Here is a 20716-nt window from a genome sequence, read left to right on the forward strand (position 1 = left end):
ATATCACTTAAATTCAAAATATTCTTTGGTACTATAAAAACATTCCTTGACTAGCCATTTTTTTAACCCATATTTAAATTAATTATTTGCATTTAAAAATTAAGCTGCTAAAAATTAAACTATAAAAATAAATTAACTAAATAATCCACCACAAGCCAGATATTGCTGAAAATTAATAAATAGTATGAAAGTAAATATATATATCAATAAATTCAGACCTATTTTTTTTTTAATTGTGATGATAGTAAACCAATAAAATAATCATTACCTACAGCTTAAAAAAAAAAACCAAAAATAAAATAAAATATTATATAATTATTATTAAAGATTTAAATTAATAAAAATAGAATATATGGTATTTTTCTTGTATCAAAATCGCATTCATAAAGAGATTTATATTAAGTCACAGTTTCGTAACGCTAAAACCGATAATATTTTTCCCATTTATCCCATCATCTTATACTTATATCCCATAGAAAAGACAGCACTAGATGTATCATAACTATTCTTATAAAAACGTATCAAAGTTCAATTACAGATTTGGAGCGATACATAGTTTATTCTTTGAATCCATATAATAAAAACATACTTCTCACAAAAATGGTCACAGGCTCAACAGATATCGTATTTCGATCCGCCGCGCATGCAGTGAGGAATCTGATGATCATGCATATTGGGAAACCAAGTCATGTCTCGATGCAACATTTAAGCTAAAGTTATAACAGGTCTAAAATAAAGTTATCATTTTTGGATGTAACTACGTTTAGAATATTATCATTCATTGGCAATATAAAATAGAATCACAAAACAGAAACATGCAGTAGTTTAAAATTCAACGCGTGAGATAATTGAATACAATATAGAAAAATAATAACTGATGATAAAAATACATACTTAAGTACAGTTAGATTCAGAGAAACCTGACCACCTGTAATTTTTTTTTTTTCACTAAATTAAAATAATGTAATGCCCGAACCATATTGATAAATCGAATATTAAAATATATCTCAACAGTATAATGAAGTTCCAGTATCAACATAAATTTCATTACGTATTATTTAAATACGGAACGACACGTACGTTACTTCAGTATATAGATTAACAAATAATAAGTAAATTGAGTAAACGAATAAAAATATTATAACTACGTACAGAATTAGATTAGGAAATATGATTTTGAAAAATATATATATAACTGGTATAGTATAGGTACCTACCCATAAATAAAAATTATAAAGTTTGGAATGTAAAGAATAAAAATATATTAATATTATTAGATATTGTTACGTAAACATAATGGTTTAAAAAGAAAACAAAATCGAAGAAAGATAAGTAAAATATAAAGTTTATTTTGCGAGCAAAGACACGGCTAGATGTAGTATTAAAGATCTTTTTGTCGTTCCAAGAAATGATGATTAGGTACGAATCGTCTTGTCGTCTTCGTATGTAGATAAGCGAAGGGTATAGGTATCGATGTACAAGTATAAAGATTGTTTAGTACTCTTTTGAGTCTAGGGATTGATTAGTTTTGTTAATTGAATGAAGATGTATGTATTATAGTGAAAATGATTATGAGTAAGCAATGATAAAGAATATTAGGTAATGTATGAAGGTTCAGTAGCTCATAGTGCACGTGAGTAATGTATGGTTGAGGATACTTTGGTCTCTAAGACGTTGATAAACAATTGGACTGATCACCCAAGCGTTAACAATATTTTATTGGCCGAAGGATTCTAAAGGACATGAGTAATATAAAGAAGGTAATACGAGTAAGGGACATACAGAGCGCAATTACCAAGATAATTAGCGATTACGTATGGTCAGAGGACTTATATAAATAAAAAGTTAATAGCAAAGTCATCGAAGGTACATATGGTAGGGTACAACAAGGTGTCACGTCCTTATTTCTGATCATAGTGCGGTCGAGAACCCTCCGTGAAGAATTTTGGAATTGCCTAAGAGTAGAGCTAGTTTAAATGTGCCCTTGTAATATATATGGAATATGTGTTTTATATTATAATTATTATAGAGTCGACTCTCGTTTTTTGCGTACCCTACAGATAAATATATAAATAAATAATGAAGACCAGGCCTGGCCCACCAAAGAGTGGAAATAATTATATGTACCTTTCGTTAATGTGTAATGAAGTATGAAATGAATTATAGTATAAATAATAAAATAAAAAGATGACTTTGAAAATAAAAGAATATGAATGAAATATGTAAGCAAAATGAATGAAATAAAGTATAAATAAATGAATAAAGGTAAATTGGAAAATAAATGAATATAAATGATGAGAAATATACGCAAAAATAAATAAAATATAGTAAATGTCTAAATAAATATTTAAAAAAAAAGGAAATATCTATAGAAAGAAAAAATATAATGGTTTAAATTAATAACTTACGTCAGTTTGGTTAAAAAAAAAAAAAGAAGACAAGAGAAAGTTTTAATAATAATGTAGTAAATAAATCATATACACGAATAATTTACATTTATCATATTTACAAGTACAATCAAGGACAAATCCTTCTATAATCATTAGATAATTTTGAATTTTAGTTGGACACAACTTGTGTTAAATGAGTTTCTTGTAGAACAAGTATATACGGAGTTTTAATAATATTGAAACTAAATAACTTGAAATAATTAATATAAATACTTATTGAAATTTTAATATTAAATCTAAAAATATGTTTGGAGTATACACCTATACAGCTATACAGATGTAATAAAAATAAAATATTTTTAAATAATAGGTAAATACATTTATGTTTGGGTAAGCAATTATCAACAAGCGAGTCGTCAACAATGCGTCAACATTACTTTATGTTAAGATAAAATATGTTTAGTTTTGAGGAAACTTATAATTGTACTCTTTGTTTCATTTTATATTGTATTAATGTGTGCACTATCATAATAAATCTTTTCAGTATCAGAATTTGCAATTGGAAATTGATAATATATTATGTTAATACTTGGTATATATTTAGATATCCATAACTAAAATAGTATTAAAAAAATATTCATAGGCAGGAAATTATATTATTCTTTGTTAGATATAAAGTGCACACTTAAATTCTTAATGTTAACTTTACGTGTTTAACCATGTACCTAATCAATGAAAAAAAAAAGCTTTGATGTCAACGATGTGGTTTAATTTTTGTGTTCAGTACAAAAACACTTGCAATAACTTATTTCTATAAAATCAATTTAAATTTTAATGTTTATACATTTATATAGAGTTTGTACGTAACTAATAACATACCCGAGTTTTCATATTTTTTTAAATTAGGATTTTCCTGTATATAAAAAGATTCAAAATGTATTTTTTTTTGTTTAAAAGCAACCAATTTTAAGTAATTTTGTGAACTTAAGTAGTAACATATTAGTAACCTTGGAGAAGAACGAAATTTAAATGTCTGATTATTCTGTATCTGTAATTACTTGTAAAAATCTATTTTAACAATTACCGACTCATATTAAAAATTGAAAAAATGTAATTATGTAACATTTTTTATTCGAAAAGGGGGAAGGTGTAGTGTGGCAACACCTTCCCTCCATACATAGGTACCTAATACGTACTTCATATTAATAATAAAGACCATTTCGCACATCAACCGTGTTCTTGATTGCTCGCCTCCTCACAAGCCTTTGCACCGATTTTGTGGGCTACTATCATTCTGTATCATCATGTGTGAATATTATGAGCTCTGGCAGCATTCCTTGGTAGATGACATCAATTAATAAAGATTGATTAACACAACAATAACAATTATAATAGTTGATAAATGAAACCCGGCTAACATGTCTTAACTGGGTAAGTAAATGATCAGTCATGCCACCAGGATAAGTAAAATGTTCAGTACTTCATATGAAAAACATTAACAAGGTCACCTTTAGGTATGTTCGTCAACACTAAGGGCAGGTCTCGGCCAAAACCTTAAGGCTTCGCCTTGTTGCAACTTCAAAGATACGTATGTAGGTACCTACTTACATTGTTGTAGGTTCGATTTTAAAACCATTAAGTCAACCTAGATAAAACAAAATAAAATAGCTCGATTAAATAAAGATGGTACGTAAAGATGTTAGTTGTACCTGATCAGACCTGATGCAACGACAGCCAACATAGACTCTCTAATCTGTGGAAGCAACAATCATGGTGGCGGGAACATGGACAGTTGGACGAGCCACCTCGAGCCTGACTTATCAATCAGAACTGACAGTTCGCCAACAGCAGATAGCTTGCGGCTATCTATAGGTAAACTTAGGTAGTTAGCTATACCCAAGAAAAATTCCTTGGACATCGATATTACAGTGGAACTGCGAATAACTGTGACATTCTTTAAAACAAAAAGGCTTGTTGTGGTTGTCCAGCTAAGGAAGGTTACCTACTTCAGCGACCTGGTATTGCATTCTGAAAGAACTGCGAAGAGCTACTATTATGACTAATAATTATTACTTATTTAGAAAGTTTTCAGCAAACTCTAATAAATCAAGCAGCTACCACGTCACCGCTGCCCGGTTATAACTCTGTACTAGCTTAGTAGATATATATACCAGTTCTAGCGTTCAGCTAGAGGCCAGGAGCTCCTAAATGAGATGCGAGTACGAGCATGACACAAGTAATTTTTTACTTGGTAACTAGTTACGTAACTAACTGAAAGATCCATAAAACAGTTGAGGATTACTAAAATGGAATTGTGAAAACGGCACGTCTGCATCTTAACCAGTCAGTCTAATTAGTTTCAGCAGATACAGTGTTGAAAAATAGTTATGAAACGTTTGCGCCAGAATCAAATTAAAATACATTTTCATTAGAGAAGCCGTTTAGGCATGAATAGGTACTTTCACCCTTTGGATTGTGCTCCAAATGATGACCTTCGAAATTCATAGAAATTTAATGACGACTGCCATTGTTTATTATCTAGCCCCGTACATTGAGTAGGGCTGCGGCTACACGTGATGTGATACACAGTACACAGTAGGTATATGCATGTTCCCAGAATAGTGGAAGTTATAATTTTACCAAAAGGTAGTCGTCTCGTGCAAGAGCACCGTTACTCGATTTATTCGATACACAACTAGTAGACAGCTGCTGCGTAGGAGGTTCACGCATTTTTCAACAAAGAGCTCGGATACACACTCACAATCCACTGGGACATAAGGAAGACAGCTAATATGGTGCCACTCAGAAACCGCGATGACACTCCGATCATGATCACTCGACAGTAGGATCATAATAAATTCGGGAACTTGTGAAGCGGTATGGTATAGCAACAGTGACTTTCACGAAATCAGGAATTAGCTCAGTGCTTTTAGGTTGAACACTCGCCGGTGGGATTCATTTTGCTCACAGACGAGAAAAGAAAATACTCAAAGCTGGAATCTGCCGATGTGTCATGACGCTTAAGATAGTGTCTGAGGGGTCACTTTATATCACGAAAAACGAACTTTCAGTGCACTGCGGCGCGAGCTATCTGTTTGTATGTATTAAACGTGCCGATTACACGACAGCTCTCGTTCGTTCGTTTCTCATCAGTATAAAGTAACGCTCCTGTACTTACCGTGCGTCACCATTCCCATGAGCAGTCCAATGATCTTTAGGCAGTTTAGAACAAAAGCTGCATTAGACAGTTTCTTCAGCAGAGACATCGAAATAAAAAATTGATTGCACAACTATCCCCAGGAGCAGTCTACAGGTCACTTTGGGCAGTTCAGAAGAAAGCTGCTTTAATAGAATACCCTACCTCAGCGGAGGCATCAAATTGAAGTGCTATAACACTTTTAGAAGCGGTGCACGTACGTTACCCGATTTGTCGTCATCCATGCCGATGCGGCTACGGCGACTGCAGGTGGTTACTCAGGCTTCGTTGGTGTGCCCTTGTATGGCTATGCTTGGCAGTAAACGTTCGTCTGCATATGCCAAAATCACTGATGAATAGCGCACGTTACTCGATACCTTCTAAATAAGTCACTCCTAATGATGGCTGATGATGATGATGACCGTGCTAGCAATAGTGCAGGCGGTTCCGCTGAGCATAAAATCTCTTCCCAGACAGGGGGCGTTTGGATCCGGCAACCAGAACAGGAGTGCCAGGTGTGCGCAGCGATGCAGGTGGGACAACACAGCGGCCAGGGCAGGAGTACATGGTTGGGTCTATGCAGCGATGCAGGTAGCACAAACCGGTGGCCAGGGCCAGGACCGGGTGTACGCTGCGATGCAGGTGGCACGAGACGGCGGCCAGCGCAGGAGCACAGGGCCGGGTGTATGCTGCGATGCAGGTGGCACGAACCGGTGGCCAGGGCAGGAGCGCAGGGCCGGGTGTACGCTGCGATGCAGGTGGCACGAGACGGCGGCCAGCGCGGGAGCACAGGGCCGGGTGCAGGTTACACGAAACTTCAATTTCACCGAATCGGCCTGCCTACCCTTCAGCGGGTAGGTACCGGCGGATCACATTACTTGTCGCACATGCCACAATGTCCCAACATACTGAAACTCGGAGCCACGTGCTTCCTGTAAAAAATCCTATGACGGTCCTGGAAAGCTCCTGTTTGTAAAGCCTTACATAAGCTATAATCAAGTGCATTATTGTAATAGCAAAGTTTCTATCAACTGTTTTCTAAAAATATTAGAAATTGAGGGTAGAAAAATATATTTTTATTATTTTTTCCTGTAGAAAATTAACATATGCTTTACTTAAAGCGGTCATTAATGTAAGTATCTAGCTCAAGCGCCACTAGTAGGACCGGAATATGTGATCAATCATCACCACGACTATTGAATGGGACCCTACTGCGTGGGATAAAAACCCCAAGCGCCGGAGCATTATGACCAGTGGCTGAGCTTTTAAAAGCAGTAAATAATAGCATTTTACTCACGGCTTATCAACTCAAACCTTCGTTGCGAAATCCTCAGTAATGGCTGCGTCAGCAGCCGGCAGGTCCCGCTCCCCGACGCCACGTGTCGCGGCGGCCGCGCCCCGCGCCGCCTGGTCCGCATCACGCTACAGCTCCCGGCAGCGAGGACTCCGCAAATTCAATATTATATTTTTCCCCGTTCGGAGCGAAGCCGACGAGAACCGTGGCTACATTGAGCCATTTTGCCGAAGTGTTCACTTCAAAAATCAAAAACCAACTGAGGCGCGCGGGCGACTCACTCTATTTATATAGGCACCCGCACCTTGCAAACTAAAGGTGGAGAGAAAAATGGACTTTATTTAACTGTCACTGTGACCCTTATGATGCCGAACACGGAGAAAGTCGAAACGCCAAATCTCACAATGTTTAACTAGGTTTCAGATAGGCTCAGACTACATAATACCCCAAAACTGAGTCGTGAGCATAAGTTTCGATCCTCCGTTAACGTTGCGTATCGTCAACTGTCACTGTCAAAATGTAAGGCAAAGTTAGTTCCAAAAGTGACCATCCATATGCTAGGTGGAATTTCACCAAACGCTAAACGTATTTAGTAGCCTGTAATACGTCTGTCAGTACGTACAAAATGTATTTAAAATTTGATTTAAATACGTTTAGCGTTTGGTAAAAGTGACCATTCGTGTAGATTCGAAAATAGTATCGAATCCTATGCTCGCGATACTGTAAGTTTAGCTTTCATTTTTTGTCAAAACAGATTGACAGTTACAACCTAATTCTATCTAACTGCCTCTGTGGTCTAGTGGTAGAAGCTTCGCTTCATGACCCAGGGGTCCCGGGTTCGATTCCCGGGTGGAACCATCAATTTGTGTTTCTAAATTGTGGTTCTAAGTTTGGTTAGGACATAGAAGGCTGATCACCTGATGTCTGAAACAGTGAAACGATCCATGCTGTCGGATGGGCATGTAAAGCAGTCGGTCCTGCGCCTAGCTTTCTCCAGTCGTGTCGCGTCGGTCAATCCGCCCCATTGGGTTATGAGAGTGATGGAACAGAGAGTGCTCCTGTGTACTGCGCACACACTTGGGCACTATAATCTACTCCTGCGTAGATGGCTGATCTCAATTGAGATTGCCCGCCGTAGTCGAAATTCGGCTAGGAGGACATTATTATTATTAATTCTATCCGATTGGGTCGATTTACGTTAAACGAGCATCAAGATAAAGCTAGGAAAAATAAGGTGCACTCATGACCTCATAGCCCTTACATCATATTTATTAATAATAATTATGCCGTTCCATTCCAAAAGGTACTCTCATTAAAGAATTTTAACCAAGGAATATAAGTACCTACTTCTCTAACGAAATTATTTGAATCAATCACTAAAGATTAAACCATCATTTTTTAAGCCCTTTATTACTTAAACAACAAAACATACCATCAATACACTTAAACATTTCTAAGATCTATAATTTCCCCTTCTTGAGTGTGAGCAGTGCGTCTTCCAGCGCGTCTGCGACCTGGTCGGCCACCTGCAGCGTGGCGTTCACCCCCATGAGGCCGATGCGGAGCGCCACGCCCACGGTGGGGCCCAGCCCGCGGAATATCACGATGTTGTATCTGGAAACAAGCCTCATTTATTAAGGCGCCAAACCTAGACTAAGCAAGAGCGAGTGGCGGACGTTAGTGGAGACTTTCTGCACCTCTGGGGTGCCCTTATTGCGGAAAATTTATGGTTGTTGAGGAGGGTATCCGATGAGGTAGCGGTATTGCGGGTAGTTGACCTGGTAACTCTGGTGTAAGGGTTTGAGAAATGTCAGAAGGCATACAGTGTTATGTGCCCTTTTAAAATCGAACTAGGATCACAACTTTAGGTTTCGCAAAACGCTATTAATCCAACAATAAACTCACTTATCCCTTATATGTTTAAGGACAGCCAGCTGGTCGTACTCCTTGGGTATCACTACAGTCGTTACAGTGGCCAGGCGGTCTTCAGGCTTGGGGATCAGGAAGGTCACCGGCATGGTCTGCAAGCGCTGGTGGAAGCGGGCGGTGGCGGCGGCGTGGCGCGCCCAGGACTGCTCCAGGCCCTCCCGGCAGAGCTCCTGCAGGCTACACCGGAGCGCCCACAGCAGTGGTGGTGATAGGGTGTGGTGGTAGCTGGAAGGAACATGAAGAAGGGGTGTTACACTTTTGGAGGTTGTTGGGGTTGGAAGACTTTTGATAGTTCCTGGACAGTATGTTTGTAGCAAGATAGTTTTGTCTTCGATTAGAAAACATGAACGAAATCAATTTATTTGTTGATATTAATTTATTGAATCTTCCTCCCGGGCCTAGGCCTTCAAACTTGTATAAATTATCTACGTATTTCAAATCTGGCCACTTGTTAGTAATCGCTATAGTTTTTTGGATGATGACCTATTGATTTAATTAGAAAGAAAGAAAGAAGAAAGAAAGAATACTTTACCTTCTAGTATCACCGTAGCAGTTCCACTGCTGAGCGAGTAATTTCATATCGAAGTAGAAAGGCGGTTCATGTTTTCTGTTCTTAATTTTTTCTCTGAAAAAGATAAAGTATTTTTAGTACCTGGTCTATATTTTGGGTGCCACGTGTAATTTAAATTACCTTATGGGGAACAGGAGTGCAAAATAAGTCAAGGTGGATTATCGACGGAATTGACCACTTGGAATCGAAAGTCGTTTGGATGAGTTCGCATGAAAAACTTCAGTTAAAACCATGGCTAATTTCTGAAGGCACATATTTTCATTTTACCAATATCATAAGAATCATAACTTAAATTTAAAGTACCTTTATAAAAATGAGATTATGACTAAACATAAAATCTAATTGCAAACGAAGAATTTACGGTCCTGGACTAGCTACTTAAATTTAAAATTGGTGCCTTCAGAATCGGCTCCAATATCTTACTCAGCCCTAGTGCTGAAGGCGACGGGCGTGATGCCGGCCGGGCCGCTGAGCCCCTTCTGCAGCGAGGTGTACACCGCATCCACGCCCCAGCGGTCCATCTCGAACGGCACCGCCACCAGAGACACCACCGTGTCCACTATCAGCAGGGCTCCGTATCTGTGCAAATGAATTTAATAATCAATTTCTTATCCATATAGAAGGTAGACGAAAAGTGGCAGGTAATGATTGGATGCGGAAAGTTAAAGATCGCATTGGGAGAGGTCCAGAAGTGGACTGTTATAGGCTGATGATGATGTCCAGGTAGACCGAGACTATGAGTAAATAATACCAACGTTCATCAAGGTAGCCCCCTGGATAAATTTAGCCAGTCAGATTATATAGAGTCCACCGCTGACTGCCCAGGGTACATCTACATATATACCTAAAGCTAAATGAAATCATAAATATGTTAAGTATATGAAATTCGTATTTTGGAACAAGGCTAGCCACATTGGATTGCTTGAATTCTAATACAAAGTTCAATTTCGTTATCTAAATCCAATACTGACTTGGCTCAGCATGCTAATTGCAGACTCCTTGGTTGGATGCAATTAAAGAGTTTTCAACTTGAACCTATTTTAGAGGTAGTGGACTTCTCGGACCACGAGATTGAACTCAATTTGAATACGGTAAAAGTTTATTTTTGGTCGTTTATCTATAGTCACTAATTTCCAAGTTTCATGATTTCTATCCGAGTCGTTGTTCTACAATGGCTAAATAAATATAGCATTTCGATAGTTTGATACCAATAGCTTTGACATAGACTATTTATTTAGGTAGGTAATTTTTTTATTATTCTTAAAATCATATTTATCTAGGTAAGTATGTACATAGAAGTGGGAAACTAATTAATAGGATGTCAAATAAAAGTACTTAGAAAGTTAAAGATACCCTTAACTGTAGGTCTCCATGAAAACGGTCATGGACAGAAACAAAGTTCAAATAGAATATTCTTTTCAGCAGAAAATAGGAGCAAAAAGTGAGGTTATATGCGAAAGGGATGGTGAAAGGTAATTAAATTGTTCGGTTTCCTGCCGTCTCGTCGTTTTCTTTGGCGGATCCAATGAAGTTTTCATTTTAGCCTTTTGGCTCGGAGACTAGGTGAGAACTATTCACAGACAAGGTCTTATTGTTAGAAGCTGTTCGTGGTGGCGTGATGAGCGTGAACATTACGTTGACCTTACGATGCTGTATTTAATTATAACTACTTACTTATTCTAGTAATATAAGACAGGACAGTAATATATCTTATGTTCTAAGTTAATCAGGAATTCATGACATGTTCAATAACATAAAGACTAAAAGCAGCAGCAGTAATGAAAAGTAGAATGTAATTTTAAGACTTTACACCATTTTTATTTTATCCTATAGCACCTAATTGGGGCAGTGTCCCCAGTTCACCCCAGTCAGACGTACCAACTTAACTTGGCAGTTTGGTCAAATGTTTGTGACTCTTTCGGTGTTTGTTATACGTGATGTTTTTGCTTGAGGGTGGTTTCTGTGTAAGTTGGTCGAACTGAAGGGCGTGTTGGCATGCAGGTCGCGTGGAAGTACTCTTGTGTCGCGCGACGACTTTTTTAACTCAATCGCCGCAGGGTTCGGTAAGTTTTGCTGACAATAAGTTGTTTTTTTAAGTATTTCAAGGAAATAAAAGTTGTCTTAGCTAGGCTTCTTATAAATAAATGTTTACCTTATGGAAACAGTGGAAAAATCTCTGGCTAAGTTTCCTAAGAAATATTGTTGTGGCTTGGGTACGGAAGTAACTTTTACATAACCACTACATAAATAATTTCATTGGAATTTTAATTAGGCACAAGGAATGGCAGACATATTTTAAAGACCGGTCGTTTACGTACCTACTCAAATATAAATATTGTATGGCAAAATTAGGTATACCACTATCGACCACGGAGTTGAAAATTGCGCGTGTTTGGGCTAGAGACAAAATAGATAGACGTTCCCGTCTGTCGGGGTAGTCGATAGTGGTCGTCCAAAAGGACGAGCGATTTATAAAAAATACTTGCACTATCAATTTAACTCCCGACGGAATAAGAGGGCTGTTATAAGTTGAGCGTATCTGCTTGTATCTGTCTGTGGTAGCGTAGCTCCCTAACGGCTGAACTGATTTTCGTTTTTTTAGGGTCATGGTAATTTTATCCCGAGTGCCCTTAATAGCCATGTTTCATGAAAATCTGTGTTGAGCCGTTTGTAAATTATCAGTGGCTGCTTTCATCATAATCATCATCATCATCAGCTCTACTCACTGGTGGCGGAGGTCGCCGAGGCCGGTGCACCCTCAGCTGCTGCTCTCATCAACATCATCATCATCATCATAATCATCATCATCTCTACTCACTGGTGGCAGAGGTCGCCGAGGCCGGGCAGGCTCTGCACGCTGCCGGTAGAGGAGTCTCCGTGCGTGATGAACAGCGCCGCGGGCCGGTGCACCTTCAGCTGCTCCTCCAGCTCCGAGAGGCAGAAGGTGGAAGTCATCTCTGTCGAGTGCACTATCGGGGTTATGCCTGCGGGTAGATAAGGAAGTGGTTTGTATATGTTGTTGCTTTCTGAGTCTTGTTTGTGAATGAGATTTTAATGAGGTTGTTGAAAAACACAGTGAAATATGTAGTGTAAAAAGGGGATAGCATGGGGATAGTAAGCCAAAGAGTTTACTCAGGATACATATTTTCTTTCTTTCAATAGCCTACCATATATGGTGGCCATGCTGCAAGCCCGTTCATCCCAGATGCCGCGGGAGGCGATGAGCAAGGGTGCGTATTGCGACGTATAAAAACGAAATGTATAATTTCACATTAATAACGTTCACAACATATAATGAACGTTACGTATAACAACAAAATCTATATTTTCATAAGGTATAAGATTCAATTGGTATAACGTACATTTTATATAAAATCAAAATATATAATACTTACGAGGACTAATATCAATTCGTATAATATACATTACGTATATCGATTAAAATATATACTATCATTTAGTATAAAGTTCATAATCTGTGTTTAATTACCCAACACCGTCAAAACCCCTAGCACCAAAACCTAAAGATAGGTGCGACGACGAGCAAAGCGAGGAGGAGCGTGTTAGGTGCACATGTTCGTCGAAACCAAAGCGGAGCGCAGCGAAGCGGAGCGGAGCGTCTCCCCACATAGCGCCAATAATAATAATAATGTCAAAACCCCTAGTTCCAAAACCTAAAGATAGGTGCGACGACGAGCAAAGCGAGGAGGAGCGTGTTAGGTGCACATGTTCGTCGAAACCAAAGCGGAGCGCAGCGAAGCGGAGCGGAGCGTCTCCCCACATAGCGCCAATAATAATAATAATGTCAAAACCCCTAGTTCCAAAACCTAAAGATAGGTGCGACGACGAGCAAAGCGAGGAGGAGCGTGTTAGGTGCACATGTTCGTCGAAACCAAAGCGGAGCGCAGCGAAGCGGAGCGGAGCGTCTCCCCACATAGCGCCAATAATAATAATAATGTCAAAACCCCTAGTACCAAAACCTAAAGATAGGTGCGACGACGAGCAAAGCGAGGAGGAGCGTGTTAGGTGCACATGTTCGTCGAAACTAAAGCGGAGCGCAGCGAAGCGGAGCGGAGCGTTCCCCACACATAACGTCAATAATAATGAAAATACGATACGACAATCTTTTATACTTTTTGTGCATTATACATTATGATAATTATATCCGTTGTAGAATATATGTTATAAACGTTATGCATTTTAATCGTTATATCAATTGAAATTATACTTTTTGAACGTTATTCTTAACGAAATTATGTATTTAGTAATTATACCTTTCGTTTGTTATGCACAGTGATCGTTATACTTACTAAATTTATATCATATGGGCGTATACCTTGTGAATGTTATACCATTCGTTTTTATACCTCGTATTACTTACCCGATGAGCAAGGTCTTGCCCCTCCCCACAGGTTACCGATGACATTCAGCCATCTTAAGATAAGGCAACTTATGCATACAATTTTAACCCCCTTACCATGCACTACCTTCATAATAGCCTACCATATCTTGTGGCCATGCTAAAAGCCCTCTCATCCCAGATGCCGCGGGAGGCCATGACTAACTTCTCTCCCCTTCCCAGCAGGTCGCTGATGACATTCAGCCATCATAACAGAACAATTTTTAACCCTAACACCTTCACAATAGCCTACCATATCGCGTGGCCATGCTGCAAGCCCTCTCATCCCAGATGCCGCGGGAGGCGATGAGCAACTTCTCCCCCCTCCCCAGCAGGTTGCTGATGACGGTCTCCATGCCGCTGTGGCCGGCGCCGCTGACGGCCAGCACCAGGGGACTGCTCGTCTGGAACGCGTACTGAAGGCCCGCGCGGATGTCTTGGAGTACCTGGTGGTAGGGGGGAATAGTGGGTTTAGGTGTGAGTAAATAGCGAGGCTTTAAATAAATTGCATTTTTTTTGCACATTTTCATAAATTCTCCGAATTGTAGTGTGTGTGTGTGGTTACACCTTCTGTAACATACCCATGTTGTATGTAGAGGGTTCAGCTGAATAGAAATCCGAAAAAAGGATCTGGTCCAGAGTCGCAGAAGATTATTTTTTTATACAATTCTTAAGTATTTCCATAGGAATTCATGGAAAAGGAGTAGGTACACTACACGGAATCTAATTAAAATATTTTGATCTAGTTTTGATATTATATATTAGCTACCAACTAGCTTTGTGATTCCTATCTCCATGTAGCTATCCTATATATAGGTATAAGTATGGCACAAGTGCAATGAGATAAGATGTTATAATGCTGGCATCATTATCTACCCAGTAACATGTTATAACAACAAACATAACTCAATACACATGTTCAAATGCTGATAAGCAGATATATCTTCCATATCTTCTGCGCCCATACACAAACCACTTTGCTATATTAATCAATACCTGTATCATTGGTAGAACTATATATATATATCCTCCTAGCCGTATTCGGCCATGGCGACTGCGTTCAAACTCCGTGTTTTATAGTTGCTGAGGGTTCCGCTGGTGTGCCCTCAAGTGACTTATATAGCCAATCTTGGCTTGGAACGTTCGTGCAAACTGGGCACACGTTAAGACACCGTTTACATAATTATAGTTTAGAGGTAGAACTAGGTACATAATGCAATGCATTTGCATTTTCTACGACTGTTGGAAGTGACGACCAAATGGTATAGTGGACGACCGAATGGCGTAGTGGTTAGTGACCCTGACTACTGAGCCGAAGGTCCCGGGTCCGATTCCCGGCTGGGGCAGATATTTGTTTAAACACAGGTATTTGTTCTCGGGTCTTGGATGTGCCCGTAAAATGGCAATAGGCTCGCCCCCTATTACATTGGGACTAAACATAACACTGGCGAAAAGTGGGTGCAGCAATGCACCTCTGCCTACCCCGCAAGGGAGTACATTAGTACAAGGCGTGAGTGTGTGTGTTGGAAATGAAAAATCTGTTCAAAATAGCTGCTACCACAATCCACAGATCACCCCCAATTGGGGGTGATCTGTGCCACAATCAAATGTGTAAGTACATGTACATGGAATGAAAAAATATGGGATTTGAAGCTCAACTATCTCACCAGGTAGAAGACAACGTGTTTCAATAAGCAGGTATACTTACATATTTTGTGAAAGTAATTCAGCGGAAGGACCTATTTCAATCATAATTTAGAAATGTTTTGTTGTGGCTCTGGTTCCTGGGCAAAGAAAATGCTTCACTCAGCGTCTTTAAAATATATTTTTCATCATCCCAGCTTATTGTAACGCCCACGAATGCCAACTCAATGAGGAAAGGTATTTTATTATTTCAATTTGTGCAAATCACAAACAATGAACCTGACAGGAAGATAATGAGTTTCAGTTACTTTGTTTACAGTTACTTATACTTGTAATTAAATGGAAACATAGCAGCGGTAAAATTAAAAATCTGTTTTAACCCTCAACCGAAATAAGAGATGTACAAAATTTACATAGGTATATTATTATTTATTAATGATGTGGACACTTAACTTATACCTTGTAGAGGACGAATGAACTGACTTGTGACTTGATCGAGAGTTTACATAGCTATGTTTCATCGATAATAATAAAAAAAAACCGACCGACCAATTGAGAACCTCCTCCTTTTTTCGAAGTCGGTTAAAAATTCAAAAACATTTCTCTTTATAAATAATACGTTTTTCCACTGCGATTACGTTAACTAATATAATAAATATGAAAATTTTCACGTAAAAACTACAGTACTGATTTTCATGACGTTTGGTGCCGACACCGTGACACCTCAACACCTCATAGGCTTATTCCCCGGGATATTACCACGAAACAACTTTTTCCTCGTTAACTCGCGGGCAACCTCTACTAACTAAATTAAAATCAACCAATCACCAACCCTTAACCCAACATCTACATACCCAGAAGTACTCATCATCCATGGGGCTGATGACCCACTTGGTGAGCGCGTCGTTCATAGCCGGCCAGTAGTTGGCGGGCCCGGGGCCGCACAGCAGCGGCTGCTTGAACTCACGGTCCACGATCCGCGCCGGAGACACCATCAGGGAGTAGCCGGACATCGTGGGTAGGAGGTGCCTGGAATACAGGATAATTTACTTATATAAGGTAGGTACCTACCGAGTAGAGTGACGAGACTGTATCCTCGGTATCCGTTCATTGGTCGAGGATAGGCCGAGGATACCGTCTAGCCATTATACTCGGTAGGTGTAATCAGGGTATTAGTGAGGTTGGCTAGATCGGGGATGTTACTTTTTATTCAAATAACCGACGAAGGTTTTGCCGAAAAATTTGTACCTAAGTCAGTAGTGTACGAAACGTTGGGTGAAAAAATGGGTCATACGTCGTTCACAGGTCAATCAAGTGTGGATGAACCGTTTATTTGTTTATTTATACTTTATTGCACAATTTACAATAGTAATAATGTACAATCAGGTGGACTTAATGCTAAAAGCGTTTTCTGCCAGTCAACCTGCAGGACCTGCAACCGTTTCAGACTGGATCGGTATTCCTATAGTGTTAACTATAGAACAAACTTTTTTTTTTACGATTAACAGACTAACCTTATTTGAAATAATATATAAATATCGTATACGTACTTACAATATGAAAACTAGAACTTTGAAAAAAAACACTGATTCGACCACAAAATTAACAAGTCAACGCCACAAGCTATAGTATACTAATGTTGAAACCTTTCTAAATTGTTTTTGAAGCTCAACTCAAAAAGCGTAATGATAACGATAATTATTGTCAAATAATGAGTCTCGTTACGGTAACTAATGAGCCAAGTTAATGATCTAGCTAGGATATTTTGGTGTTATCAAGTTAACTTTGATAAAAGGTGTTAATTAAAACATAAGTCCTGTGAGTATACTGTAAAACTAAAAAAAAGTCACGGTATTATTTATTCAATTCAGATCCTTTTGTTTGACTCGCAACTAAAATTGATAGGATGTGAAAAGCATCGTAAGAAAATATAGCACATACGAGTACATAATACTCAAAATTATAGCACACACTACTTAACTATTTTCTTAAAGTACGTCTTCCCATTCTTAGCGCAATAAACAACTCTCAGCTACACCGAAGGAGCAGCGTCGTCGTCATGAAACGCCAAAACTAAAGTTGCAGCCATAACGTCTTTATGAACGAGTATTTCACGCAAATAATCGTGAAGTTTGGTTTCCGAAATTGGGTTAATGTTTAGATTTAGTGCTAATAGGGCGGTTGTAAATTTGGCCCAATGTTGCACAGCTATCGGATGGCATATTTGGCAAGTGCCGCGCGCCCCGGGCCAGCGAGAGCTTGCCAGACTCATATTTGTTCCACAAGCTATTTGGTGAACCGCTTTTTAAATTGTTTTTGATATTTTTTACCGCCCGCTTCTAACTTTTGGCCGTTTAGCCTTTGTTGCTTAGTTTTGTACGATGCAATCTCTGTCGGAAATTATCTTGAGATATTCGGGTGAATATTTTCATGTTACTCTTTACTACACTCTACTTTGTAACTTAGGTACCTATGATAATAAAGGTTATACAAAAAATTATGCAAATTAAACACCTGTCTGTTTGCATATAAGATAGGTTGCCTACTTATATGTATAAAACCGCTAAACATTGATTAAGCTTCTACTGTTAAAGCAGTGATTCATCGATTAAAATCGCAACTCCACAGTGACGATGATCGGTCGCGTTATTTTGTTCAGATACAAATTGATTTGATTCCCCGAGCCGCTGTCGAGCGCGACAGACGAGCGATAAGACGCGGCCCGGCGGGACCTTCGGGGTCACTCTATGTGACGAAAAACTAAGTTTCGGAGAGCTACTGATAATAATAATAATAATATGTGGGTACATCTCACACACGGCCATCCGACCCCAAGCTAGGCAGAGCCTGTGTTATGAGTTACAAATTCATAGATAGATACATATTAAATATAAATATCCACATCCAAGACCCGAGTACAAATATCTGTCTTTAAACAAATATCTGCCCCAGCCGGGAATCGAACCCGGGACATTCGGCATAGCAGTCAGGGCCACTAACCACTACGCCATTCGACCGTCTAAACTGAGCGAGCCACGTCTCTACCCTGTTGTAATAAACGTGCCGATTGCATGACAGCTCTCGTTCATTCGTTTTAGTCAGTATAGAGTAACCCCTCTTCCTCTACCAACATACCCTGCCAGGCAAACAAACGAAAACACATCCTACTCTAACGACTTAAGAGTCATGTGACCGTAACCGAGCACCTAGCAGGCCAAGACGCCCGCTTCTGATCACCGAGTAAGCTCTACCGGTATGTCACTGGAAAATTGATTTTATCACAGAGCGTTAAAGTTCAGGGTAGAGATGGGTATAATATGGTGGCGTTTTGACATGGCTCGTAGCAGGAGGGTGTCAGCTGATCGCTGGATCAAGTGTTGCTGATGCCATTCATGCATTTCTGGTTAGCACTTCTAAATAGCGCTGCTATTTTGAAAAAGCTGAAACATTGCTCTATATTTTATTCTATTCCAATATCGACTTACCAATTATTCATAATAATTTTACAATTAAAAATAAGTATCTAAATAATTTAACATCTACATTGAATGTTCGTAAGAACACAACGTGTATAATAAATGGACATGAATGGTAGCGTAGTTCTGCGGATTTATACCCACTGTGACTATTGCATCCGTTATTTCCGTTAATTATTTAGCATCAGGTGAAAAGCTGCAAATAATGATTAATGTTATCCTAATCTTATATCGATACATTTTTCTTAGAAAGCCAAATGAAAAATCAAATGGGCTGAGCGGCCGATAGCCTACCGATCAAAGTAAATATTGGTAGATACTTTATAAACTACATCAGCAAATATAGATATCTAGCTTTCTAAGATCAACAATTTCCTCTGTAAGTTATCTTTTACTTTTGAACTTTATCATCAAAACAAGATAGTTACTTTGTAACTAACCTACCAACCACAGCAGCTGCGTAATGGTTAAAATTAAAATAAATTTGTTCAAATAAGGGATAATAATTATAACAGCACACTGGATTTACACCGAAATTTTAATTTATGTATAGGTACAAACATACCTACATCCATATTAGTAACGATATTAATGGTTTAACAGAATTAACAATAATAATATGTTAAGTACATTAAGTTAAATGAAATGTTAGGACAATATAAGTTGTACATAATAGGTAATAATGGTTGTTTATTAAATTCCTCCTCTCACTGATGTCTAGCTGCTATTCGAATCGTATCATATATCTTATTTATGTTTACGTATTAGGAAAAAAATGTTTAGACTGCGAGTCTATTCTAAATATTGTCTATTGGTAAATTTTATATACAATGCAATATTCAGGAATGAAGTAAAGAGTAAGTACTAATTACTTACTTGAGATAACTTCGTATGTACTCAAATGTCCCTAATGACCCCTTTTCTACCTCACTAATATTACACTCGTTATAACTGAATCTACTCAGCAAATTATTGGTCATTTATAGTTTCAGTTTATTAAAACAAGACGTTATCTCTTAGTTACACCACATTGTGAAATGTCCCGAGTCGTCTGTTAAGCTGTTGAGAGCTTCTTATCATTGTACGTAAACAAACATGCGGTTATTAATGTATACAACTCGATATGTATACATAATATGTATACATATATTATACATAATATATACATATTGTGTATATATGTATATATTATGTATATAAATTTAGGCGAGCAATGAAAAAGTACCTACAAAATAGAAACTCCAAATAGCCTCAATAAATATTTAAAACATTTAATTTAAAATTTTAACCCAATATTTACGTTTTTAGTTGCTTGGTTTTTTAGGTCTTGGTCCATTTTAGGGTTCGGATGTAAAACAATAATTTCACTGAGGATAACATTGACTTAAGTACCTACAGTAAACGTGTAGGTATATCTCTAATTAATGTAGTTACTTATCTGAAAGATACAGTACCCGAAGCGATATAAATAAATTTATTATGCATTATGGCCGGATTCCCGAGCAGCTAGCAAACAGAAAAGGCAAAACTTTAAATCGCATTCTCTGCCACCTAATGTCTCCCAGTTTTCTCTGGTTTTAATTTCCGGAGTATTTTCAGTAAGGAAATAGTTTGTTGGGCTTTCCCGCCGCTCTGTATCTGTCGCGGTTTGGGGAGATACAACAAAAAGCTTTATAACCGTGAATTTAAATAGCCCCGATGAAATATGTGAGGGCTAATGTTGAACGTACTTTGTGGACTGTTTTGTCTGTATAGACGTACTTTGGTACTTTTTGCCATTAAAGCCCTAACTAAATTGCATAAATCCCTAGTAGGGC

General features: G+C 38.4%; 1 protein-coding gene across 1 annotated transcript; it reads right to left on the minus strand.

Moving 5' to 3' along the window:
* Nucleotides 1-8263: 8263 nt before the first annotated feature.
* On the minus strand, nucleotides 8264-19940 carry LOC119693069 (alanine--glyoxylate aminotransferase). The gene is made up of 8 exons (XM_038115368.2): nucleotides 19776-19940; nucleotides 16278-16452; nucleotides 14033-14225; nucleotides 12199-12364; nucleotides 9804-9959; nucleotides 9342-9434; nucleotides 8786-9034; nucleotides 8264-8494 (listed from the first exon to the last, which is right to left on the minus strand). The coding sequence occupies exons 1-8, from the start codon at nucleotides 19877-19879 to the stop codon at nucleotides 8341-8343; spliced, it is 1290 nt and encodes a 429-aa protein (XP_037971296.2). The 5' UTR covers nucleotides 19880-19940; the 3' UTR covers nucleotides 8264-8340.
* Between the last annotated feature and the right edge of the window lie 776 nt (nucleotides 19941-20716).

Source organism: Plutella xylostella, chromosome 8, assembly GCF_932276165.1.
Source record: "Plutella xylostella chromosome 8, ilPluXylo3.1, whole genome shotgun sequence".
Lineage (NCBI taxonomy): Eukaryota > Metazoa > Arthropoda > Insecta > Lepidoptera > Plutellidae > Plutella > Plutella xylostella.

Coding starts and splice junctions, on each gene's coding strand:
- LOC119693069 (XM_038115368.2), bottom strand. CDS start 19,879: ATGACCAATAATTTGCTGAGTAGATTCAGTTATAACGAGTGTAATATT. Junction 14,226..16,277: donor TGGATGATGAGTACTTCTGG/GTATGTAGATGT, acceptor CCCTACCACCAG/GTACTCCAAGACATCCGCGC. Junction 12,365..14,032: donor CAGCATGGCCACGCGATATG/GTAGGCTATTGT, acceptor ATCTACCCGCAG/GCATAACCCCGATAGTGCAC.